Raw genomic sequence first — 20,025 nt, forward strand, 5'->3', positions numbered from 1 at the left:
GTAAAAAAAAAAAAATGTAGGGTCGATTCCACAACTGTCAGTAAAATGTAGGGTCGATTCGACAAGTGTCAGTAAAATGTAGGGTCGATTCGACAAGTGTCAGTAAAATGTAGGGTCGATTCGACAAGTGTCAGTAAAATGTAGGGTCGGTTCGACAAGTGTCAGTAAAATGTAGGGTCGGTTCGACAAGTGTCAGTAAAATGTAGGGTCGATAGCAGCAGAAAAGCTGCTAAACAATTAGAATTAAATGTAACGATAGAAATTATTGCAATAATGTGTAATGCAATTGAAAAATTGAAAGAATCAAAAGAAAAAAACGCGAATTCATATCTTTCTCAATTCTAGAATATAAGCAAATTTGAATAAAATACGCGACGAGAATTGGCGAGAAGCATAAGTTAAACGCGTAAACATATTCAATAATAAACGAACTAGGGATGAAGCTGTTATTTCAATATGCGCTGCACTGACTCTAGTATTTACTAAAATTCAAAAATTCTCGTATAAATTCCGAAAATAGATTATTAATTACGGTAAACTACTGAGACGGTTTAATTTAGGGTGGGCATAGTGCACTCGTTCCAAATCAGCTCACAATATACAATAATAAATCAACTAACTACTTAACACGCAATTCATGCAAATTCCTTGGATGGTAAATTATTACTAAACAAAATTCAATATCAGAGAAAATATATGAAAAATTTAAAATTAATTTCAATTGCTGGAAGAAAAGTACATATTGATTGTTATGCTGTAACGAAAAAGCAAACTCTTAACCTCTCAATTTCAATATCCTATTCGACAAGTCTGAAGAACAACGATGACTAAAATTCAAATGTTTATTTCCCTAAACCTTCAAAATAATTTCGAAATATTTTATTCGAAGCGGAGTATTCCAAGTCAGTATCGACAATTGAAGAAATTATTTGATTGTATTTAAAAGAACCGAAAGGAGAATATTTAAAGTCTGATATTAAATGTCTAGCAAGTACCAGTAATTGGTAAAATGATTTATATTTGTTTTAAAAGGAAAATTTCTAATAGGTATTAGTTAAAATGAATTGTTATTCAGTCTATTGTATTGAAATTCTAATTGATTCTAATGTATACAAGTGTTACAAGAAGGCTGAGTGTGTACAGGGTGGACATAGGCTAGCTAGTAGCCCCCGACCACTCTATGAACTTTAACGTCTATACTCGAAAGTGTATCGTCAACACTAACACGTTACCCAGATTATCCAAAAATTGAAGAAGTTACTTTTAAAATTGAACATTCTACGGTGTTTCGAGAGATTTGATAATCATAGTCGAACCTTAAACGAACGTTCAAACGAAGAAAATTTTCCAAAAATCATTTCGTACGTTATTAATCGATAAAACAAAAATTCATTGTTGAAAAATAAATATTTCCTGAAAATCTTCATCTTCCATACAAGATTCAAGATTTTCCCTAATTAAGAGTAATTTCAAAAGATTATCTGTATAAGCTATTATTTCAATACGCGATGCACTGACTCTAGTATTTACTAAAATTCAAAAATTCTCGTATAAATTCCGAAAATAGATTATTAATTACGGTAAACTACTGAGACGGTTTAATTAAGGGTGGGCATGGTGCTGCTTTAGTTTGAAATGATTTATAAACACATAATTAACAGAGGAAAAACCGTGAAACGGCAAAACGTCTACATTCTAATTGTTATAACATGTAAACAGAACTTTAAATTTAGTGTAAACAGAAAAAATATATAATACAATTTATTTCACGGTATTGCAACAAATAAACGTTGAATCAATATTTAATTCGTATAAAAACAATTATTTAACGTAATAATTTTACCTTCACTATGGCTATTTTTAATCTACGACCACAGGTCAACCTGATTTCTAATCCTTACGAACTTTAAATTCAGTCTAAACTGAGAAAATATATAATACAATTTATTTCACGGTATTGCAACAAACAAACGTTGAATAGATTCTTAATTCGTATAGAAACATTTATTTAAAATAATAATTTCACCTTCACTATGGCTATTTTAAATTTACGACCAAGGGTCAACCTGATTTTTAATCCTCCGAACTTGATTTCACAACGAGAAAGTAATAAGATCGTTGAAACGTACTTATTTGTCAAAGAAACTTGCAAAAATGTATAAATAATAATATGTAATGTTTTAACAAATTTTTGGAAGTATAAATTAATAATAAAATTGTGAAAATTAATAAATTATACGTTATTATAACATTAATAGAATTATGACTAAACCGAAGTTCGAAGTCGAGTATTTAAAGTCTGATATTACGTGCCTAGCGAGTGCCGGTAATTGTTAAAATTTGTTTAATAATTAGTAATAGAAATTCTAATTGATTCTACCAATTTTTCGCGGGAAACCGATTACTTTTCGCGGGAAATTTCTGTTCTTGTATTATGATGTTGTAACACGGTATAATTATTAATTTTCACAATTTTATTATTAATTTATTACTCCAAAAATTTGTTAAAACATTACATATTATTATTTATACATTTTTGCAAGTTTCTTTGACAAATAAGTACGTTTCAACGATCTTATTACTTTCTCGTTGTGAAATCAAGTTCGGAGGATTAAAAATCAGGTTGACCCTTTCCATTGAAGAATATGGTAAAAACGTATAAATTGTTATATGCAATGTTTTAACAAATAGTCGGAAGTATAAATTTATAACAAAATTGTGAAAATTGATAAAGTATACCGTGTTACGATAACGGAAATCTCCCGCGAAAATCTCCCGCGAAAATTTCCCGCCTGACCTAACCGACGATTTTGCTAATGACTTTGGGGAGAGGGTACCGCAGGTATATAAGGACCCGCCGATGTCCCGCGAAATCATTTACCCTTTATACTGGGCCCTAGACACTTCGCGGCGTATTTTGACCTGAAGGTTCTGAGATGTGAATAGAGTGGTCGGGGGCTACTAGCTAGTCTATGTCCACCCTGTACACACTCAGCCTTCTTGTAACACTTGTATACATTAGAATCAATTAGAATTTCTATTACTAATTATTAAACAAATTTTAACAATTACCGGCACTCGCTAGGCACGTAATATCAGACTTTAAATACTCGACTTCGAACTTCGGTTTAGTCATAATTCTATTAATGTTATAATAACGTATAATTTATTAATTTTCACAATTTTATTATTAATTTATACTTCCAAAAATTTGTTAAAACATTACATATTATTATTTATACATTTTTGCAAGTTTCTTTGACAAATAAGTACGTTTCAACGATCTTATTACTTTCTCGTTGTGAAATCAAGTTCGGAGGATTAAAAATCAGGTTGACCCTTGGTCGTAAATTTAAAATAGCCATAGTGAAGGTGAAATTATTATTTTAAATAAATGTTTCTATACGAATTAAGAATCTATTCAACGTTTGTTTGTTGCAATACCGTGAAATAAATTGTATTATATATTTTCTCAGTTTAGACTGAATTTAAAGTTCGTAAGGATTAGAAATCAGGTTGACCTGTGGTCGTAGATTAAAAATAGCCGTAGTGAAGGTAAAATTATTACGTTAAATAATTGTTTTTGTACGAATTAAATATTTATTCAACGTTTATTTGTTGCAATACCGTGAAATAAATTGTATTATATATTTTCTCAGTTTAGACTGAATTTAAAGTTTGTAAGGATTAGAAATCAGGTTGACCTGTGGTCGTAGATTAAAAATAGCCATGGTGAAGGTAAAATTATTACGTTAAATAATTGTTTTTATACGAATTAAATATTGATTCAACGTTTATTTGTTGCAATACCGTGAAATAAATTGTATTATATATTTTTTCTGTTTACACTAAATTTAAAGTTCTGTTTACATGTTATAACAATTAGAATGTAGACGTTTTGCCGGTTTTTCCTCTGTTAATTATGTGTTTATAAATCATTTCAAACTAAAGCAACACCATGCCCACCGTAAATTAAACCGTCTCAGTAGTTTACCGTAATTAATAATCTATTTTCGGAATTTATACGAGAATTTTTGAATTTTAATACTTTTTTCATATTTAGAGTCTCATCTTTAGATTATATCTATTACATATTCGCTAATTAATAAATGAAAATTTAGTATCCTTCGATAACTAACGAACAAAAGATATAAATATTTTATTAAATTTTTAAATGTCTTAATTTCCACGTACATTTAAATACCAAAGTGCATTTGGTTCTGAAGTTAAGTCGTGTAATGGGAAAGCTTCGTCAACGATCGCAGAACTTTGCCAAATAACTCCTAGTCCTTGCAACATTATTTCGTTTTCGAGGAATCGACTTAAAAATTATGAGGTCGTAGCGTGAGCAAGCTTTGCAAAATTTCCGACTTCACTGAACCGTCTAAAGAAGTCGTTAAGGATATTACGAAACTCGTAGCAATTCAGTGATAATACAATTAGCTGGGAGTAAAACATAGTTCGGATCATGGCAGTCTAAGAAATAAAGTATATAATTATAAACGTTTGTGCTGTTTACCAAGGGAAACGTTTGCTTTGAATTTCAGTCTTTCAATCGTTCGCTTTGCATCCTGATTAAGAACTAACGACTAACGATATTGCTTAACTCCTTCAATTATACGAGTTTTCTACATCTCTTGGATGTATAAATACTCGAGAGGTTGAGCTTGAAGTTGAATTTATGATAAAAATTACTGAAATGAGTAAATCAGTATTTTGTACTGTGGGAAATATTAATTTATGGCTGGAATAAACGTACTTTAATACAGCAATTTATTTTCTTTCATTCGAGCATGATTTATATACATAAAGTTACAAAAATTTGATGAATTCGAAAATTGCGAATTAAGTATGATTTATATATCGCCAGTATGAAATTTTAAAAATTCTATGAATAGGAAAATTGCAAATTAAGTGGGATAATACTGCATTTCATGTTTCACTGATTAACACTAGGTTTATGGGAATTTCTTACGTGTCAAATTGACGTGTGAACGCACATTTTCTTTAAAAAACAACTGATTTTATAAAAAAAACAACATACACTATTAAGTTATAAATAAAACTATGTGATATATATTTATATAAAATTGTAGTATCGGGGCCTCCGTACCTAAATAGGAAGAGGGAGTAGTTGGCGTAGTGCGCAAAGCCTCGGCTTGCTAAGGGTTCGATTCCCGTTGGGTCCCTCAAAATTTTTCCGTCGCTTCCTAAAAAATTTATAATGTGTAGGAAGTGTGAGAAATGTGTAAACGGTTTCTGTAATTTTCTTTGTGAAATTTGAAATGCGTCAAAATGGCGCGTCTAGTAAACCTAGTGTTAAGCAGCGGATATTAAGATTCACCAAAAGAAAGTTCGATCGAATTCGAAACGACTTACAAATCCGAAAAAAGGGATGAAATGGGGTAAAAAAAAAGAGTCACTACAGACGAATTTCTAAATAGGATAGAAAAAGAAGGCGAGACAGGGAATAGAGATACATAAGCAGAAATGCGAGAGAAAATACATGCTATGAATAAGAAGAAGAAGAAGATGAAAAAAATGGAAGTAGATAAAAATCAGAAAAAGGAGACATCGCAGAAATACTAAAAACGCTAGCGGGTTTAGCCGAAGAAGCTCGGTGCTTGAGAGTTGAAATGAGACGAAACAATAGTTCAATGGAACAAGAGACGAGTGATATGAAAAAGGACGACGAGGGAGAAAGAAACGCAGCGGGAAAATGAGAAGAAAGCGACGAGACGGAAGAATTAAACAACTCGAAGTCAAGATGAATCAAATCGGGGAGGGAAAGGTTTGCTATAATAACGGAACGATTGAACGAAAACTGGAAGCGCTAGAAGGAGATCGGAAGTCGACTTAAACGCAGAAGTGAAGAGAATGAGAAGAATGATCGAAAAACAAGACAGAAGAAATGGGAAGAATAACGCGATAATTAAAGAGTTAATGGTAAATAAAGGAGGCATAAAAGGAATGATTCTTCGGAGAGAAAATGACAGCCATAGGCGAGGTAATATGGCCAAAATTAATGCACGATCGAGGAAAAGAAGAAATAACAGCTGTATCGAAGAACTGAGAGAACAGAGAGGAAATAATAAGGAGTAGATATTACCCGAAGAGTAGCACAGTGTTTGTAGACGATCATTTGACTGAAGCAAAGCGAGAAATACGGAGGAAGATATTGGAAGCTCCGTGAGAAGAGAGGGAAAAAGGAAGAGAAGTAAAAGTGGGATATCAAAAATTAAAGGCAGATAGAAAGTGGATAGGACGGGTTGAAGAAACAAAGGAGAGGTCAATTGATAGACGATATCAAGTTTTGCAATAACTCCACAGAGCAGAAATAGCTTTGAAGAGGAGAAGGAGAAGGAGGAACAGAGGTGCAGGCAAAATGGTTTTTTGGAACATTGCGGGAGTATTAAACAAGGATAAGGATTTTGGGAACTATATTCGGAACTTTGAATTTGTGAGGCTTATGGAAACTTGGGTTGAGGGGCAGGGATGGGAGAGGCTTAAAACAGGTTTTCTGCGGATTTTAAATGTAAGTGCCGATATGCGCGGGAAGAAAAGAAGAAACATAGAGGAAAAGCGTGAAAGCGTGAGAAACGAACAAAACTGAAGCGTGAACGTGCAATGTACTGAAAGCTACAACAGAACTATGGAATCAAGGTTGGAACAATTCCCAAACTAACGTAAATGACACCAATCTAACAGTTTTTACGAACCGAAAGGACCAAGTAACATTGACTAAATTAAGAATAGGCCACACTAATATGACACATTCTTTCTTTGTCACCAAATCAAACTCAACGATGTATACAACATACAAATCTCTACTGAGCATATCTTAGGGTCAATGACCCAAATGCTGTGTTTAAAAAACACGATATTATTATTATATTGGATGATCGCAAAAGTTCGTGGCCGATTTGAAAGTAAAGCACAAGCGGTGTGTGCAAAGGCACGTTTCATTTCCAAATGAAATGAACAATTATTTGAACATGGTAACATGGCGCTGAAACAAAGGTCTGTGCCGAAGTGCGATAAGGTTCCCGCCACCTCTGAAAATCGGGCATGAACTTTTGCAATCGTCCAATATAAAACGGAAGAAAATAAACATCAACGCTGCTAATTTCTTCGTTTCAAACAGTACTACGTGAATTTAAGTCATACGTAGACTTGTGTGAAAACTGAATGACGATATTGATCAAAGGGGAATATGTATTTTGTTGCACGTCGCGTGCCTCGTTACAACCCAACACCAATTACGATCCTTTTTTTCACGGGTTTATCGACCGGTGCTCGAATGTCTTATGACTGGACGTTTCGTGTAACGCGGGTGCTCTGACAAAAAGCCGACAACGAGAGCGGCGCGACGAACGTGTACTCTGAGTGACAAGTGAAAAAGGCAACCATTAGAGGACCCTTGAACGCGAGCACGCGATTCTGTCGCAACGGTTCGATGTACGTGTGCGATTAATTATCGATTCAAATTTTACTCGCGTTCGATTAATCATGTCGGTGGTGCACGTGTACCTGAATTTCATTTCTATAGATTTATTCGGCGAAATTTCTGGAAAATCGAATACAGGGAAAGATTGCACCCTCGTTCATCCTCCGAATCATTTTCAGCGACGAACCAATGTTTCATTAATAACCAACGATTTTAATTGTTCCGTCAATTTATACGCACCGATACGATAATGTTTCCCGTTTTCCGACGATAATGGGACGAAAGTGTCGGTAGTTATGATTTCGAGAGAATTTCAAACGTTTGCTGTTGTATGAAAATTTGGAAATATTGCCTTTATGGAATTTATTACATTACGTGTTATTAAAAAATAAGACAGTGGAAAATATTTCAGTTGTTATCATTTTGCATAAATTATAATTGAATTTGCGAATCTGAATTCTAGGTGGAAGTAAAAAATTGAAGGACATAATTAAGAAATTATTAATTACAGTAATTATTGTAAATTGAACGTCAAGCAAAGTATTAAGAATATAACTGCTCTTAAAATTTTCCGAAAGTTAATTATGTAAAATCGAATGTTAATTAAACAATGGCGAAATGGAATCTTTGGGAATTATTAAATTTCTGTTAAGCATTTTTCTCTTCAAATTTCATGTAAAGGTACAATTTAATGTGACAAACGAATACAATTTGAAATAACAATCATAAGCAACAACACACGAAGAATTTATGATGATTATACGAAAGTAAATTTATCGTCCATGAGGTGTGCAAAACTAGAGAAACCAGGTAAAAAGTTACAGAAAACATAAAACATAGAGAAGCAATACCCGATGAGAATGAAAAATAATCAACCGGTAGACTACAAATTTATCGATCTATTTGCAATTTTTTAATTGAATTTATCGAAATTATTCCAGCAGTTTCTGATAAATTTGCATTACTAATGAGTTATCGGTTATTGATCACGTCACTTTCCTCAGACACGTTTTTATTAAAATTCCAATTCCGTCCCGGGGTGCATAGTCAGGTGAATAATAATATCCTGACTAAAGGAAATTCTTTTAATCGCGTGCCTTTGACATGACTACGACAATCATTTAAAACCAGCGAAATAAAAATTCCCAATATATATTCTCGCACGGCTACATTCGTAAATTAATAAAAAAGGAAGCGACGGAATAATCGATTTGCGAGAAAGACAGGCGTACAAGGTTTCGCTAGTGAAGTACTAAAATATTCGAGGAAGTGTGCCAACTTTTCCGTATCAACGTTGTTGTAAGTTCTTATATTTGGCAGAGTAAGATGTACTTAGGTATGCACAATAGTAGTAGCGAGTAAAATTGAGCTTATTCAGGAACTGTGTACATACGTAGATTTGTGAAAATTAGTTCAGAACTCGTGAAAAGAAACAATGCAGTGAACTTAAAAATATAAAGTAATTCTAGTTAACGTGTGCCTCGAGGCGTCTAAAAATAGGCAGAGTTCGGGAATTTTTTCACAAGTAACTGCTGGATGAAAAATCTCAATTTTTTTAGAGGATGTAAACGTAACTTTCAGCTGTCTTCTCCAATTTTTAGAAGGTAATACGTTACAAAACGGAGGAGTTATTTGATAATTGTGAAACATCGATTGGTAACATCTGAAATAGAAGAATCTTTTTGTAACGTCCCCCATTTTGTAACATTTGTACTTTCCAAAAATCTTAGAAAAAGGCCGAATATTGCATCAATATCCTCCAAAAAAATTGAAACGTTTCATTCAGTATTTACCATAAAAGAAATTCCCAAACTTCGCCTATTTTTACACGCCCCAGGATAGCGCACCGCCCTAAAAAAAGCAATAGAAACAACACTCTCAGTTCCATTAAAAACAAGTAAATTTCCAATCGTTTACATTCACATTCGCTGTGAATTGACAGAAAAAATATCCATGCAACGCCCAATTAATTAAACAAAGCCGCAAACATTAGCGTATGTATACAATTAGCGCGACGTTCGACGAATGCCTACATTTGCCTTGGCGATATCGCGCGATATTCTTCCACACCTCTCCGTTTATTTACCCAACAAAATTATACAATGAAAATAACCTCGATACTAGTCTATAGCGTTGGCGGAATCCCCTTAACGGTGTTTATTGCTTTTGGCAGAGTGCGCGGCGAAGAATGGAGGATCGGTGGTGGAACACCATTCGTCTTCTTACTGGCAATCCTTAGGCCAGCCTTACTTCGACAACACGACGAAGAGGGAAACCACGACGACCGTCGGCCAATCCGCTTACCTGCACTGCAGGGTGCGCAATCTTGGCGATCGTGCTGTAAGTTTCGAGTTTCCTTATTGGACTGACCCCCCGGTGATGTAATAAGAACGCGAGAGTCCAGCGAAGTCCTGTTACACGGATGAGTAGCCAGCTGATGAAACGGTCCGGTTGTCCTCCTTCGTCCACCTACCGGTACTTTTCGCTCCGACTTTTCCCTTCCGTTCTATCGATCGGAGATTTCCTGTCCGTTTCTCCCGCGATTCCTCTACCAGATTTCAACCCTCCCGACGACACGTCGTGTCCTTTTTCCTTTTTCGCGCTCTTCCCCGCTTGGGAACGTCGCGTGGGAAAGTGAAAGCTGATAAACCAACGTTTAATTTTTCGCGTGTTCTCCGGACCAAGTGAATTTCAATTTGCTGGCGCGTTTGGAGCCGCACTTGACATCGGCGCGGGGTAATTTCGCGGCCATTCCTTTCAACCGCGTTACTTTGGGAAAGAACTGTTATGGCTAATTAGTAGTTTTTGAAGAAATTTCAGTTAATTCGTGAAACATCTGTTACGGGATTTCTGAGAAATTTCTAAGAGAAATAAATTTATTTTGAGAGAGATGAAAATTAGTGGAAATCTCAATGACGCGTCCGTACTGAAGTAGAAACCGGGAAGAAGTTTAAGAGAATGCTTTACGGTTATTCAACAATTACATGAAATACAGATTTTTGTATCTGTGGCCTGTACGTCGTCGTCAACAAACCCTTACCGAACTCTCTCTTTTCCAACTCCTTCAGATTTTAGTTTCCATTCTTTTGCCCCTCCCCGGGTTAAGACTTGCCTTCGTCCTCGAGTAGCCTAAGAAGCGCACATGTGGCATCCAGGTTCGCACGAGGACGAACGAATTTTCCGTTTCCACCACTTTCTCCACTTCTATCTTTACCTATCGCTACTCCTGTCTCCCTGTCCTAACAATATAAAAACCCAGTACGCCTACACCTCCAAACAGTTTGTTCCTCTACCGACCATCGCGACGTACCCGCCGAACCGCTGCCGCCGGGACAATTAACAAAGTAAACGATTGTATTTTCTGGACCAATTGTACGTCGACCATACACTTATACTTTAATAAATTGAGGTGAAAACGGTGTAACGACGTACCTCACCCACCTCAGTATCGATGAATTTTAAAGGGAAAACTATGGAAAATTTAATTGCACATAGGGTGTAACGACGTTCCTCACCCACCTCAGTATCGATGAATTTTAAAGGGAAAACTATGGAAAATTTAATTGCACATAGTGAAACGCTGGAAAGTAATTTCATGAAAGATTTTTACATTTGCTTCAGTTATCAATTTCAATTTAAATTCCTACGCTTCGATTTTAGGACGAAACTTTGAACACGTAAATTTTACCCTTTGTTTACGTCTTATCACTTGACATGCAAAATTCCGTTTCACCTGGAAACGGCGGCATATTCCATAAGAAACTGAAGGTATCGAAATATTATTCTTGCAAAAGCTGTCTGGTATGGAGCAGTTCGAATTTATTTATTTTACACGAAATACTATATTTTCATTGAGACGAGTTCCACGAGGAGTAACATGTCACTCGGTTTTACAAAAAAAAAGGAAAAATTGTAAAGTGCACGTCGTGAAACGGTATTAATGGCTCCACGAATTTACGTCCTTCCATAAAACTGAATGGCTTTCCAATTAAAACGGACACACTGTATGCTATTATAAAATTATCGATCACGTTGAAAATTTGAATTGAAAACTTTTGAATAGTTTACTAGCGTGGCTGCAAGCATTCGAATATTGAACTTCCTGCGACACGTAATTAGACGAGTTCGATTGCGTAATTGGCTACATTCGTTAAGCAAGAAATGACATAACGATTCGGTAATGGTCGCAAGACCTTCGAGGATTAATTAAATAAGTCCGGTGTAACAGAGGATAACTATAAAACAAGCTTTTAGTTAAGTGTCTGCTGCTTACGATTAAACATATCGCAATCATACTTCAACTTTTTCACTGCTTTATCACTTTTTTATTCCTTTTTTCATACTTCTTCAGTCCTTTTCCTCTCTTTTATTTGACGAAGTCGTAAATTCTACATCTCAAATTTTTTAACGAATACATCTAACGGTTTCTTTTTGCTAAATACATATGTTTGAGCTTGGCAAATTTTTATTCTGTATTATTCTGCGTTTTATTTGATTATAAATGCTGTTAATGAATATTTGATTAAATAAGGGTAATGAAATGAAAAGTTTGAAACTCCTTTGCTTAGTGTTCTTTTTTACATTTATTCTTCGGTTATTAGGTATTTTTCGTTCGTATTAAATGTAATATAACGAGTACGGATAATACTTCGTTTAGAAATAGCAACTTTTATTAAAAATATTTCCTCCATTATCGACATTCGAATCAGTTGGAAAATTTTCATTTGCATATTATGGAACATATTGTACGTGAATAATATTGCTTTTTTACCTTCAAACAAGAGAAGTTTGGCTTTATTTTTGCTGAAACACACTACCAGCCAAAAGTTTGGTATTACGTACCTGCCAATTTCCATCAATATTGAATCTGCTACTAATTTACTGTACCAACGAATGGTAAAAATTTTTTAAAGTTGCTAATTTTTTTCTGGAAATTTTTTTATAACTTGCAATGCACAGTGATCCCAAACTTTTGGTAATATATACTTGCATGAACGATATGAACAACTCCTAGCAATGTTCTTTTGTTACAACCGTGATTTGAGTTCTTAGTAAATGTCGGTCTGCATTTTATTTCGAATGGAACGACGGTGACAATATTTTTTGCATTTAGTTAATACGATCTGTTACATTTAAACGATACAATAATCCGGAACGAACGTCCTTCAGGAGCAATGGAAACGAATATCTTTCCCGATAAATGAAAATTTCGAACAATTACAGAGCACGAAGCTTAATCCGTGTTGAAAGCTAAAAATCAATAGGTCTTGTCAAATGCGTGTAACTTCAGTTGTACCTAATTAAATTATGAACAACATTTTTGGCGGAAACAATTTCGTTCGTTCTAGTCGTGATTTGTACGTGAAATTTGAGTTGATTACGTTTCGTAGATAAAGTAGATATCGATTTAATTCGCTGTAGGTCGATGAAATTGCAGTTGAAAATTTGAGAAATAAAGAAATATGTCGGAGTTAAAATATGTTAAAGTTAATGTTAAAATATGCAAGACGATGATTCTTGATAATTGTGATTTCTTTTTAGCAACAATGATCCGGTTTGAAATTTGTTAACTTCACTTCAATTAACCCTTTTGCTCCTGGAGTAAGAAATCCGTGTATGTTTAGAAATACCACAGGAGAAGCAGGTAGATGTGAAGTTCTATTAAAAAATTTCTAGTCGCCACATTTATCGAGATATTCAGATAAAATTTCCACAGTATCTAGAAATTTTCTATAACTATTTATAGAAGAAGAATTCTTCGATATCGGCTGATATAAATAGCCCTTTTCTAGTAGAAAATTAGACGCGTCTCTCAGACTACCTTGACAATTTTATTTATTAAACTGCTACGTTGTAAAAATAAGTTTAATATAATCATTTTACACACGTTGTTTGTTAAGGCTATTTTACAGTATTTCATAAAAACTTAAAAAATTAGGGTTTCTTTTTATATTAAAAAAACGTTACTGATGTACGTAATAAACAAACAATCGACAAAAGCCGGAAGCAATTATAAAACAGAAGCATTCGGTAACGACGAAGAAAACGGTGTAATGCTCGACCAAAGTAGATGTAATTTTGAAATACGGAGAATTCGTGGGATCGTTAAACGTGGGATCGCGTTATATGAAAACAGTAGTCGCCGTGTACCATAATTGATCTCAAAGATAGCGAAGAAACCCTAATTTCGAAGAGCAGAAAATTTTTGGTAAGCTACTCATACAAGTTTCGAATCCATTCGATCATTGTTCGAGTCTACTTGAAAAGTACCTTTCCCATTCCTTCAAGTACCCCTAAAAGACTCGAATCTGTCTCGCTTAAGTTCGAGTATACTTGAAAGTATGTACTGTTTTTATTTTCCGTGATCCAATCAGCGAAGGTTCGAATCTACTCGAAAGGTACTCCATTCCATCCCTAACCACGTACTCCTAGCATACTGAACTAGCCTCAGCAGGCGTCTTATTGCCAACAGAAAGTGGCTAGTTTCGCGGATAAGTGTACGGATCAGCGTTGGAATAGTGGCGTTACTCGTTATCGACGTTACTCATGCATCACCGCATGACGCACAGGAACCCGTCAGAATCCAATCACCGATCGTAATCGACGATAAATCAGATTTCGCTTCGCCTCGTCTCCACTACCAGGCCCCAGTATGCCGCGCGTTGTATGGTCCTCTCTATCTGCGCGAACCCAGGCGTTTATATTCGCAGGCGTAAAATCAACCTGGCAACACTCGGTGCATTGTCGTTCGACGCGACAGCTTCGCGCCATTCGTTGTTTCGAACGATATCCGGAGGCCACTAAAAAACCATCGAAGAAGGAAATATTCGGGGATCGCTTTTTCCCGGGGAGACAGTTATTGATAAGTGGCTTGGTGCTTCTATAAAGCATTTTTCCGATGGGAACGAGCGAGGCTAGCTAGCTAGCGAACAGAGAATTAGGTTACCCTTTTTCTCGGAGAAATGCGAAGGGAGCTGAACTGTTTTTCTTTTTTTTTCTTTTTTTTTCTCGGGTTAAGCTTCGTTTTTGAAGAGAAAATTTATCAGTTTCGGTCAATTAAGTCTCCGGGGTTTCGAGTGAATTAATATTTCGTGTAATTGATGCATGTTTAATTGACAATGAAATTTCGACGAGTGTCAATTGACGAACGGTGCGAAATTTGGGAATTACGCGGTCGAGCGTGGAATCGTTCTGGATTGAATTTATTATGAATGTGAATATGTATTCGTATTTTTTGTTTTTTTTTTTTTCTTTGAATCTAGGACAGGTTTATTGTAATTGATGATGTGGGTGAAAGTACATAGTATTATTTTTCTAACTTGAATTATTGGACTTGCTTGATTTTATATTAGAAACTCACATAGTTTTGCATTATTTAATAAACAAAATTTGGAAAGAGCCCTCCTCATAAATTTTTGTTTCTCGAATCGGTACAAACCTAATTTAAATTTACTTATATTCACCTAATTAAATCGAATTTAAATTCTTTTTTTCAAAATATAGTTTTCCAACGGTGCTGCATTTCTGCGGAAAAAATTAACAATTCGACGAACTTGTGGACAATATTCTAGTAAAAGAAATTTCGCAATTATTACTCGTAACACTTTTATTCTTAAAAAATTGAGAAAAGAAGCTGAAAGTTGCGTTTACCTTCTCTGAGAGAATTGAAACTTTTCACTTAGCAATTACCTATCAAAAAAATTCCCAAACTTACACTTATTTCTAGACGCCTCAATCTAGCATACACCCTTAAAGTAACGAATTTATTCGACACCGTTTAGGGACAATTTTCCATGAAAATTTCAAGCCTCGTTTAAGTCGTTCTGCCTACAAAAGCAGTTTACAATTAATTTGAACCGTAGCTAAAGCCAACAAACTGTAAACGCAACGGTACACGGTATTTCTACGTTGTCCTTGGGCAGCACGTAACAAGCGAGCGCGTCTTGCTACAATTAATTTTCCGCGAGGACATTCGGGGATATCAATTCTCCGTTCTCAACACCGTTCAACACGGAGAATAAACGTTTCGCCGATAAGCCATCCATTTCCCATGGTTCCAGCGTGCTCCGTGTTCTAATTATATCTGACCGAAAGTTAAATTGAACCGTGAAATTTTTTGTCGTGAAAAATTATGGGCTCGTTGTCCGGCCGTGGATAATTGAGTTCGATGAAAGCAACGACCGTGCAAGAAGATTATTGCGGATCAGTTAAATGTTTTCACGTCCTGCATGCTTTTGTTCCAAAGGTCTCTCTCTCTCTCTCTCTTTTTCCTTTTATTTCTCCTATTGCTGGTCGCCCCCCTGTTTTGTCGTTCTCAGCGACAAAACGCGATTTTCCGCGATTCAATGTAATACGAAATTCGGCGGATAAAGCGCATCGAATCGAGGGAAGATTTTCTCGATAATTCTGTGTTGGATTTACCAAAGCGTAGAAACATAAATTCCATCTCTGTTCCGTTCCGCTTTATCACATAAATATTGAGTTCGTTTTTGTAGAATTATTCGAGCGTAACGGTAAAAGATTATAAGGATTTATTGTCGTTGATACGAGCAGCTCGCGAGAAATTTATTGTTTCGCAACATTTGATCGTTCCTTGTTTTTTTGATTTTCGTAATTGGTCCTCTGACGAGGATTTCGAGTTTTCAAATCGATGTTGCGTATAGAGATGCGTAAATCATGTGAAAATTTCATTTTAATCGAATTTGCGTACTTATTGTGCGGTGCTCAGGAGTTTGCCCTCGGGGCAGCTCACGGGCAAAAAGGGCACTTCGCTCGTTCAACCTTTGACGTTCACCATCAAGCGATGAATTAGAGTAGATGTGATCATTTAGGTCAATAATAAAAATGCACGTGAGCTAGTTTTATGTTATGTCCACTACATTCCTTCCACACGCAATCTTTCCAGCTCTGCATAATAAATACTGTGCGGTGCTCAGGAGTTTGCCCTCGGGGCACCACAGGGGCAAGGGCACATTGCTCGCATCGCTTAAATCTCACGTCACGCAATTTTAATTGATCCGATTCGTCTATGTGATCGTGTAGGTCAATAATGACAATACACGTGCCCCATTTTTATGATTGTGTTAGAGAATCAGACCTGCATACCTTCCAGGAGCAAAATCCTGAGCTCCGCACAGTATATGAGTTCATGTTCACGTCAATTATTTTTGTTACTTAAAAATGTGAGTTTATTGGTTACACTCGTAACGTTTTGTAAAAAGTAGATCGTCCTCAAAGGGCTGAAATAAGAATTGTATGATTTTCGTGTTAAGGTTGCACTAATTATTTCAGAAATATTCAGTTTTGCTGATAGCATCTTTTGTATTTGTGTCAGCGTCAACGAGAATTTAACTAACTAATTGCTGTTTCTCATCCTTTACAGCGCAGCCTTCTTACACACACTTTGTTATATTTTTGTGACCTGCTGAGCTGTTATTTCAATTCCTTTTTATCACTTGAACAACCATATGCTTCTGTATTTTTGTTAATTAGAAACTGCAATACAACTTTACTGCATATTTACTTAACACACAGAGCATAATACTAGTTTCGATATGTAGAACTGCTCCACTGTGTGCATGAAAAATTGTACTAATTTAAAAGTTACATTACTTTTCTAAAAGAAGCTTTAGAACGACGTATACTCGATGGAACACAAGGTGAACAAATTCGTGGACATAAATTGTAACGAATGTCTAATTGACAACGTCCAGAGAAAAGTTTTATTTCTATTTACCCAAGTTTATCTTATTCTGAGCAGTTACAATGCAATGAAACAGCTTCCTATTAAAATTTTTTAATCACATACTAATGTATATATTCTGCACAATCTTTTCTTTTTAAGAAAAAACACTTTGGGCACACTAGAGCTGCTACACAAATTCAATTCAAATTAGTTACACTAAATGTTCTTAACGTTCATTTTTTCTCAATACCAGCGCAATAGCTCGACATAACTTCCAGCGATAGCAAAGAAATTATGCAGCTAAGGAAACATATTGCAATTAATGAGTCGTTTAGAATTAGGGCCAAGCTTTCTTATAAATTACTCTCGATACACCGGGTGTCCCAGTTTTCAGATAACGTAAACGAAAAAAAAAAAAACAATTACAAAGCATAATTGCCGAGGTGAGTAATTACATTGGAAATGTTGTGGAAGTGATAAATCGTAGAGTATCAATTTTCCATTTATTTCTGAGGCTGTCCACGTAATGATTGCTTTGGTTCATTTGCAGGTCTCGTGGATCAGGAAGCGAGATTTGCACATTCTGACTGTAGGAATCTTAACTTACACGAACGACCAGCGTTTCCAGTCGTTGCACAGTGACGGAAGTGATGAATGGACCCTGAAGGTTACTTCACCGCAGGTTCGAGATAGCGGAACGTACGAGTGTCAGGTCTCGACCGAGACGAAAATCAGCCAGGCTTTTAACTTAAGCGTAGTAGGTCAGTATACTTGACACGCGTTTGTATGTATACAATTTCAGCCTTATATGGAATTCGTTTCTGTGCATATCACGGAGCGAAATTCTGTCAGTTTATTCCGATGTAAAACCTGTTAGAAAAGTCTGAATGAACGAACGCTCGAGTGGGCCATGTGCCTTCTTTTAGCTCTGCCTCGAGGGAAGGCAAGGATGTCCTCTGGACGAGAAATTTTGTCGAAGGACATTGTTGTACGAGCCGTCGCTGTGTTGAGTCTAAATACAGTTCTCAGTTCTCATAACCGCCCACGATTATTTGTTCGATCAATCGATCACCGCCTTTATCTATCACTCCCGCGTCCTATTTTCTTACAAACGCTTTTCAGTATTGTGCGAGCAGTGCTGCTGTCCGTGAATAACTGTTTTATTATTTGGCAAACCTGAAAATTTACCTAACTTGATCAACTTCAAATCTAACTTCGACAAGCTTATCGGTTTGTTTACGGTGAACGATTTGTTAAAATGTGTTCTTCTTTTTGGGCCCTAGGCATACAAATGAAAATCGAGACCATTTTTCAACGGTCATCAGAAATATGAATTTTTCCCAAATTTTCTCCAGTCAAGTAAATACTATGTCACAGTGTATGACTTAATTTCACAATTGACCCACTCAGAAGCCAAAATGATTAACTCCACTTTTCGAAATTCTTGCAATTTTAGTATCGAAGCAGAAAAGAAAACACAATTTTTGAAGTTGTGATAATTTATACTACTATAGTTTACCAAAGTTTAGCAAAATAGCCAGCAAAGTATCGACAAAAGATACCGCCCCAAAGTGAAATTTCTATTGCAATAAAAGTATCACTACTGTTACATATTTTTCAATTAAATTTACAAGTCGAAGCCAGATTTATTTATTTCACGCAATAATAACAAACATCTTTATACGAGCCCTAGGCACGCGTCTATTTCCCCTAATTTTTCGTAAACGCGGCTCTGTCTGTTCTCCAAACCTCAGCAAAGCTCTGCCACATCCTAAGACGATTAAAACGACATTGAAAGCGCGAAATTATGCAGCACGATTGTCGAATGAATATTCCACGTGCTCACTTATCATTTAGGCACTTCTGTTTTTTTTTTTTTAATTTCAAATTTAAGTAGCTTACGGGTTCCCAGAAACCTTCTCTTCCATTTTCCCTAACGTCGCGCTAGTCGCAATTACTCTCAATTTTCTTATCCCGTCGCTTTTAATTTCACTATCGTTTAATTCTTATCGTCGTCCATGTGTAATTAATAAAAGTTCGCAAACGAGCAACGATAATCGCGGAAATACAGCGAGCTAACGCTGCGTCAATTGTGTTGGCAGTGTCCGAGGCGAAGATCAACGGGAACTCAGAGCGGTACATCAAAAGCGGAAGCGACATCAATCTGACCTGCATCGTATTGCAGACACCTGACCCGCCGTCCTTCATTTATTGGTGAGTTTAATTGGACTTCCGGGAATCGAATTGACGTGGGAAACGGTAAATGGCGAAGTTGACGCGACGCGAGGCGAACGGAACTTCCGGCGATGGGCAGCGAAATCTTCCGCGACTTTCTCCCGTGGATCGCGTCGGATCATCGGGACGATTCTCGATTACATGGTAAAATGAATGCGGCACACCGATGGCTGATTGGCAGATGGAAAATCGTCGCTGGATCGGAATTGCTTCCTTTCTTCTCGTTGCTTTCTCTGTTGATTGAACGGTCGAATGATTGAACTGTGAAAAGTTCATTGTTTGACAAAGAATGGCGAAGTAAGAGGGGACGAAAGTGGATCAGGGACTGCAAGCTTCTGTGTGAATTTAGATCGTTTTAATTATCGATTTGACCCCGAAGGAAAGTGTGTTTGTCGTAATGTTGCTGGGTTCTTTATTTTATTTTTTATCGTACCGTTTCGATGACTTCTTTGGATCACGAAGTCCTTTAGATGTATTAGAATATTTATTAAGTTCGTAGGAAAGGTATCACGTGGTTTATCACTGTGCTTGAGAATTCCTAAATTCCTTTTATGAATCCTTCTGTTGTATGGATTAAATTGGAGTCTTGTAGGAAAAAAGTGTTCGAGATTTTTCGAAAGCAAAGAAAACATATTTGAATAATTTAATTGCACGAATA

At 35.9% G+C, this 20,025-nt stretch overlaps 1 protein-coding gene across 1 annotated transcript in view; it reads left to right on the forward strand.

Annotated features, from left to right (window-relative positions):
- The window catches only part of LOC108572634 (hemicentin-1-like), a 68,734-nt gene that overhangs the window by 1,938 nt on the left and 46,771 nt on the right, over nt 1-20,025 (forward strand). The window contains 5 exon segments of the mRNA XM_017934892.1: nt 8,670-8,687; nt 9,572-9,614; nt 9,616-9,787; nt 17,683-17,893; nt 19,235-19,346. Coding sequence (XP_017790381.1) covers nt 8,670-8,687; nt 9,572-9,614; nt 9,616-9,787; nt 17,683-17,893; nt 19,235-19,346 — 556 coding nt within the window.

This window comes from Habropoda laboriosa, unplaced genomic scaffold (genome assembly GCF_001263275.1).
Source record: "Habropoda laboriosa isolate 0110345459 unplaced genomic scaffold, ASM126327v1 scaffold22, whole genome shotgun sequence".
NCBI lineage: Eukaryota > Metazoa > Arthropoda > Insecta > Hymenoptera > Apidae > Habropoda > Habropoda laboriosa.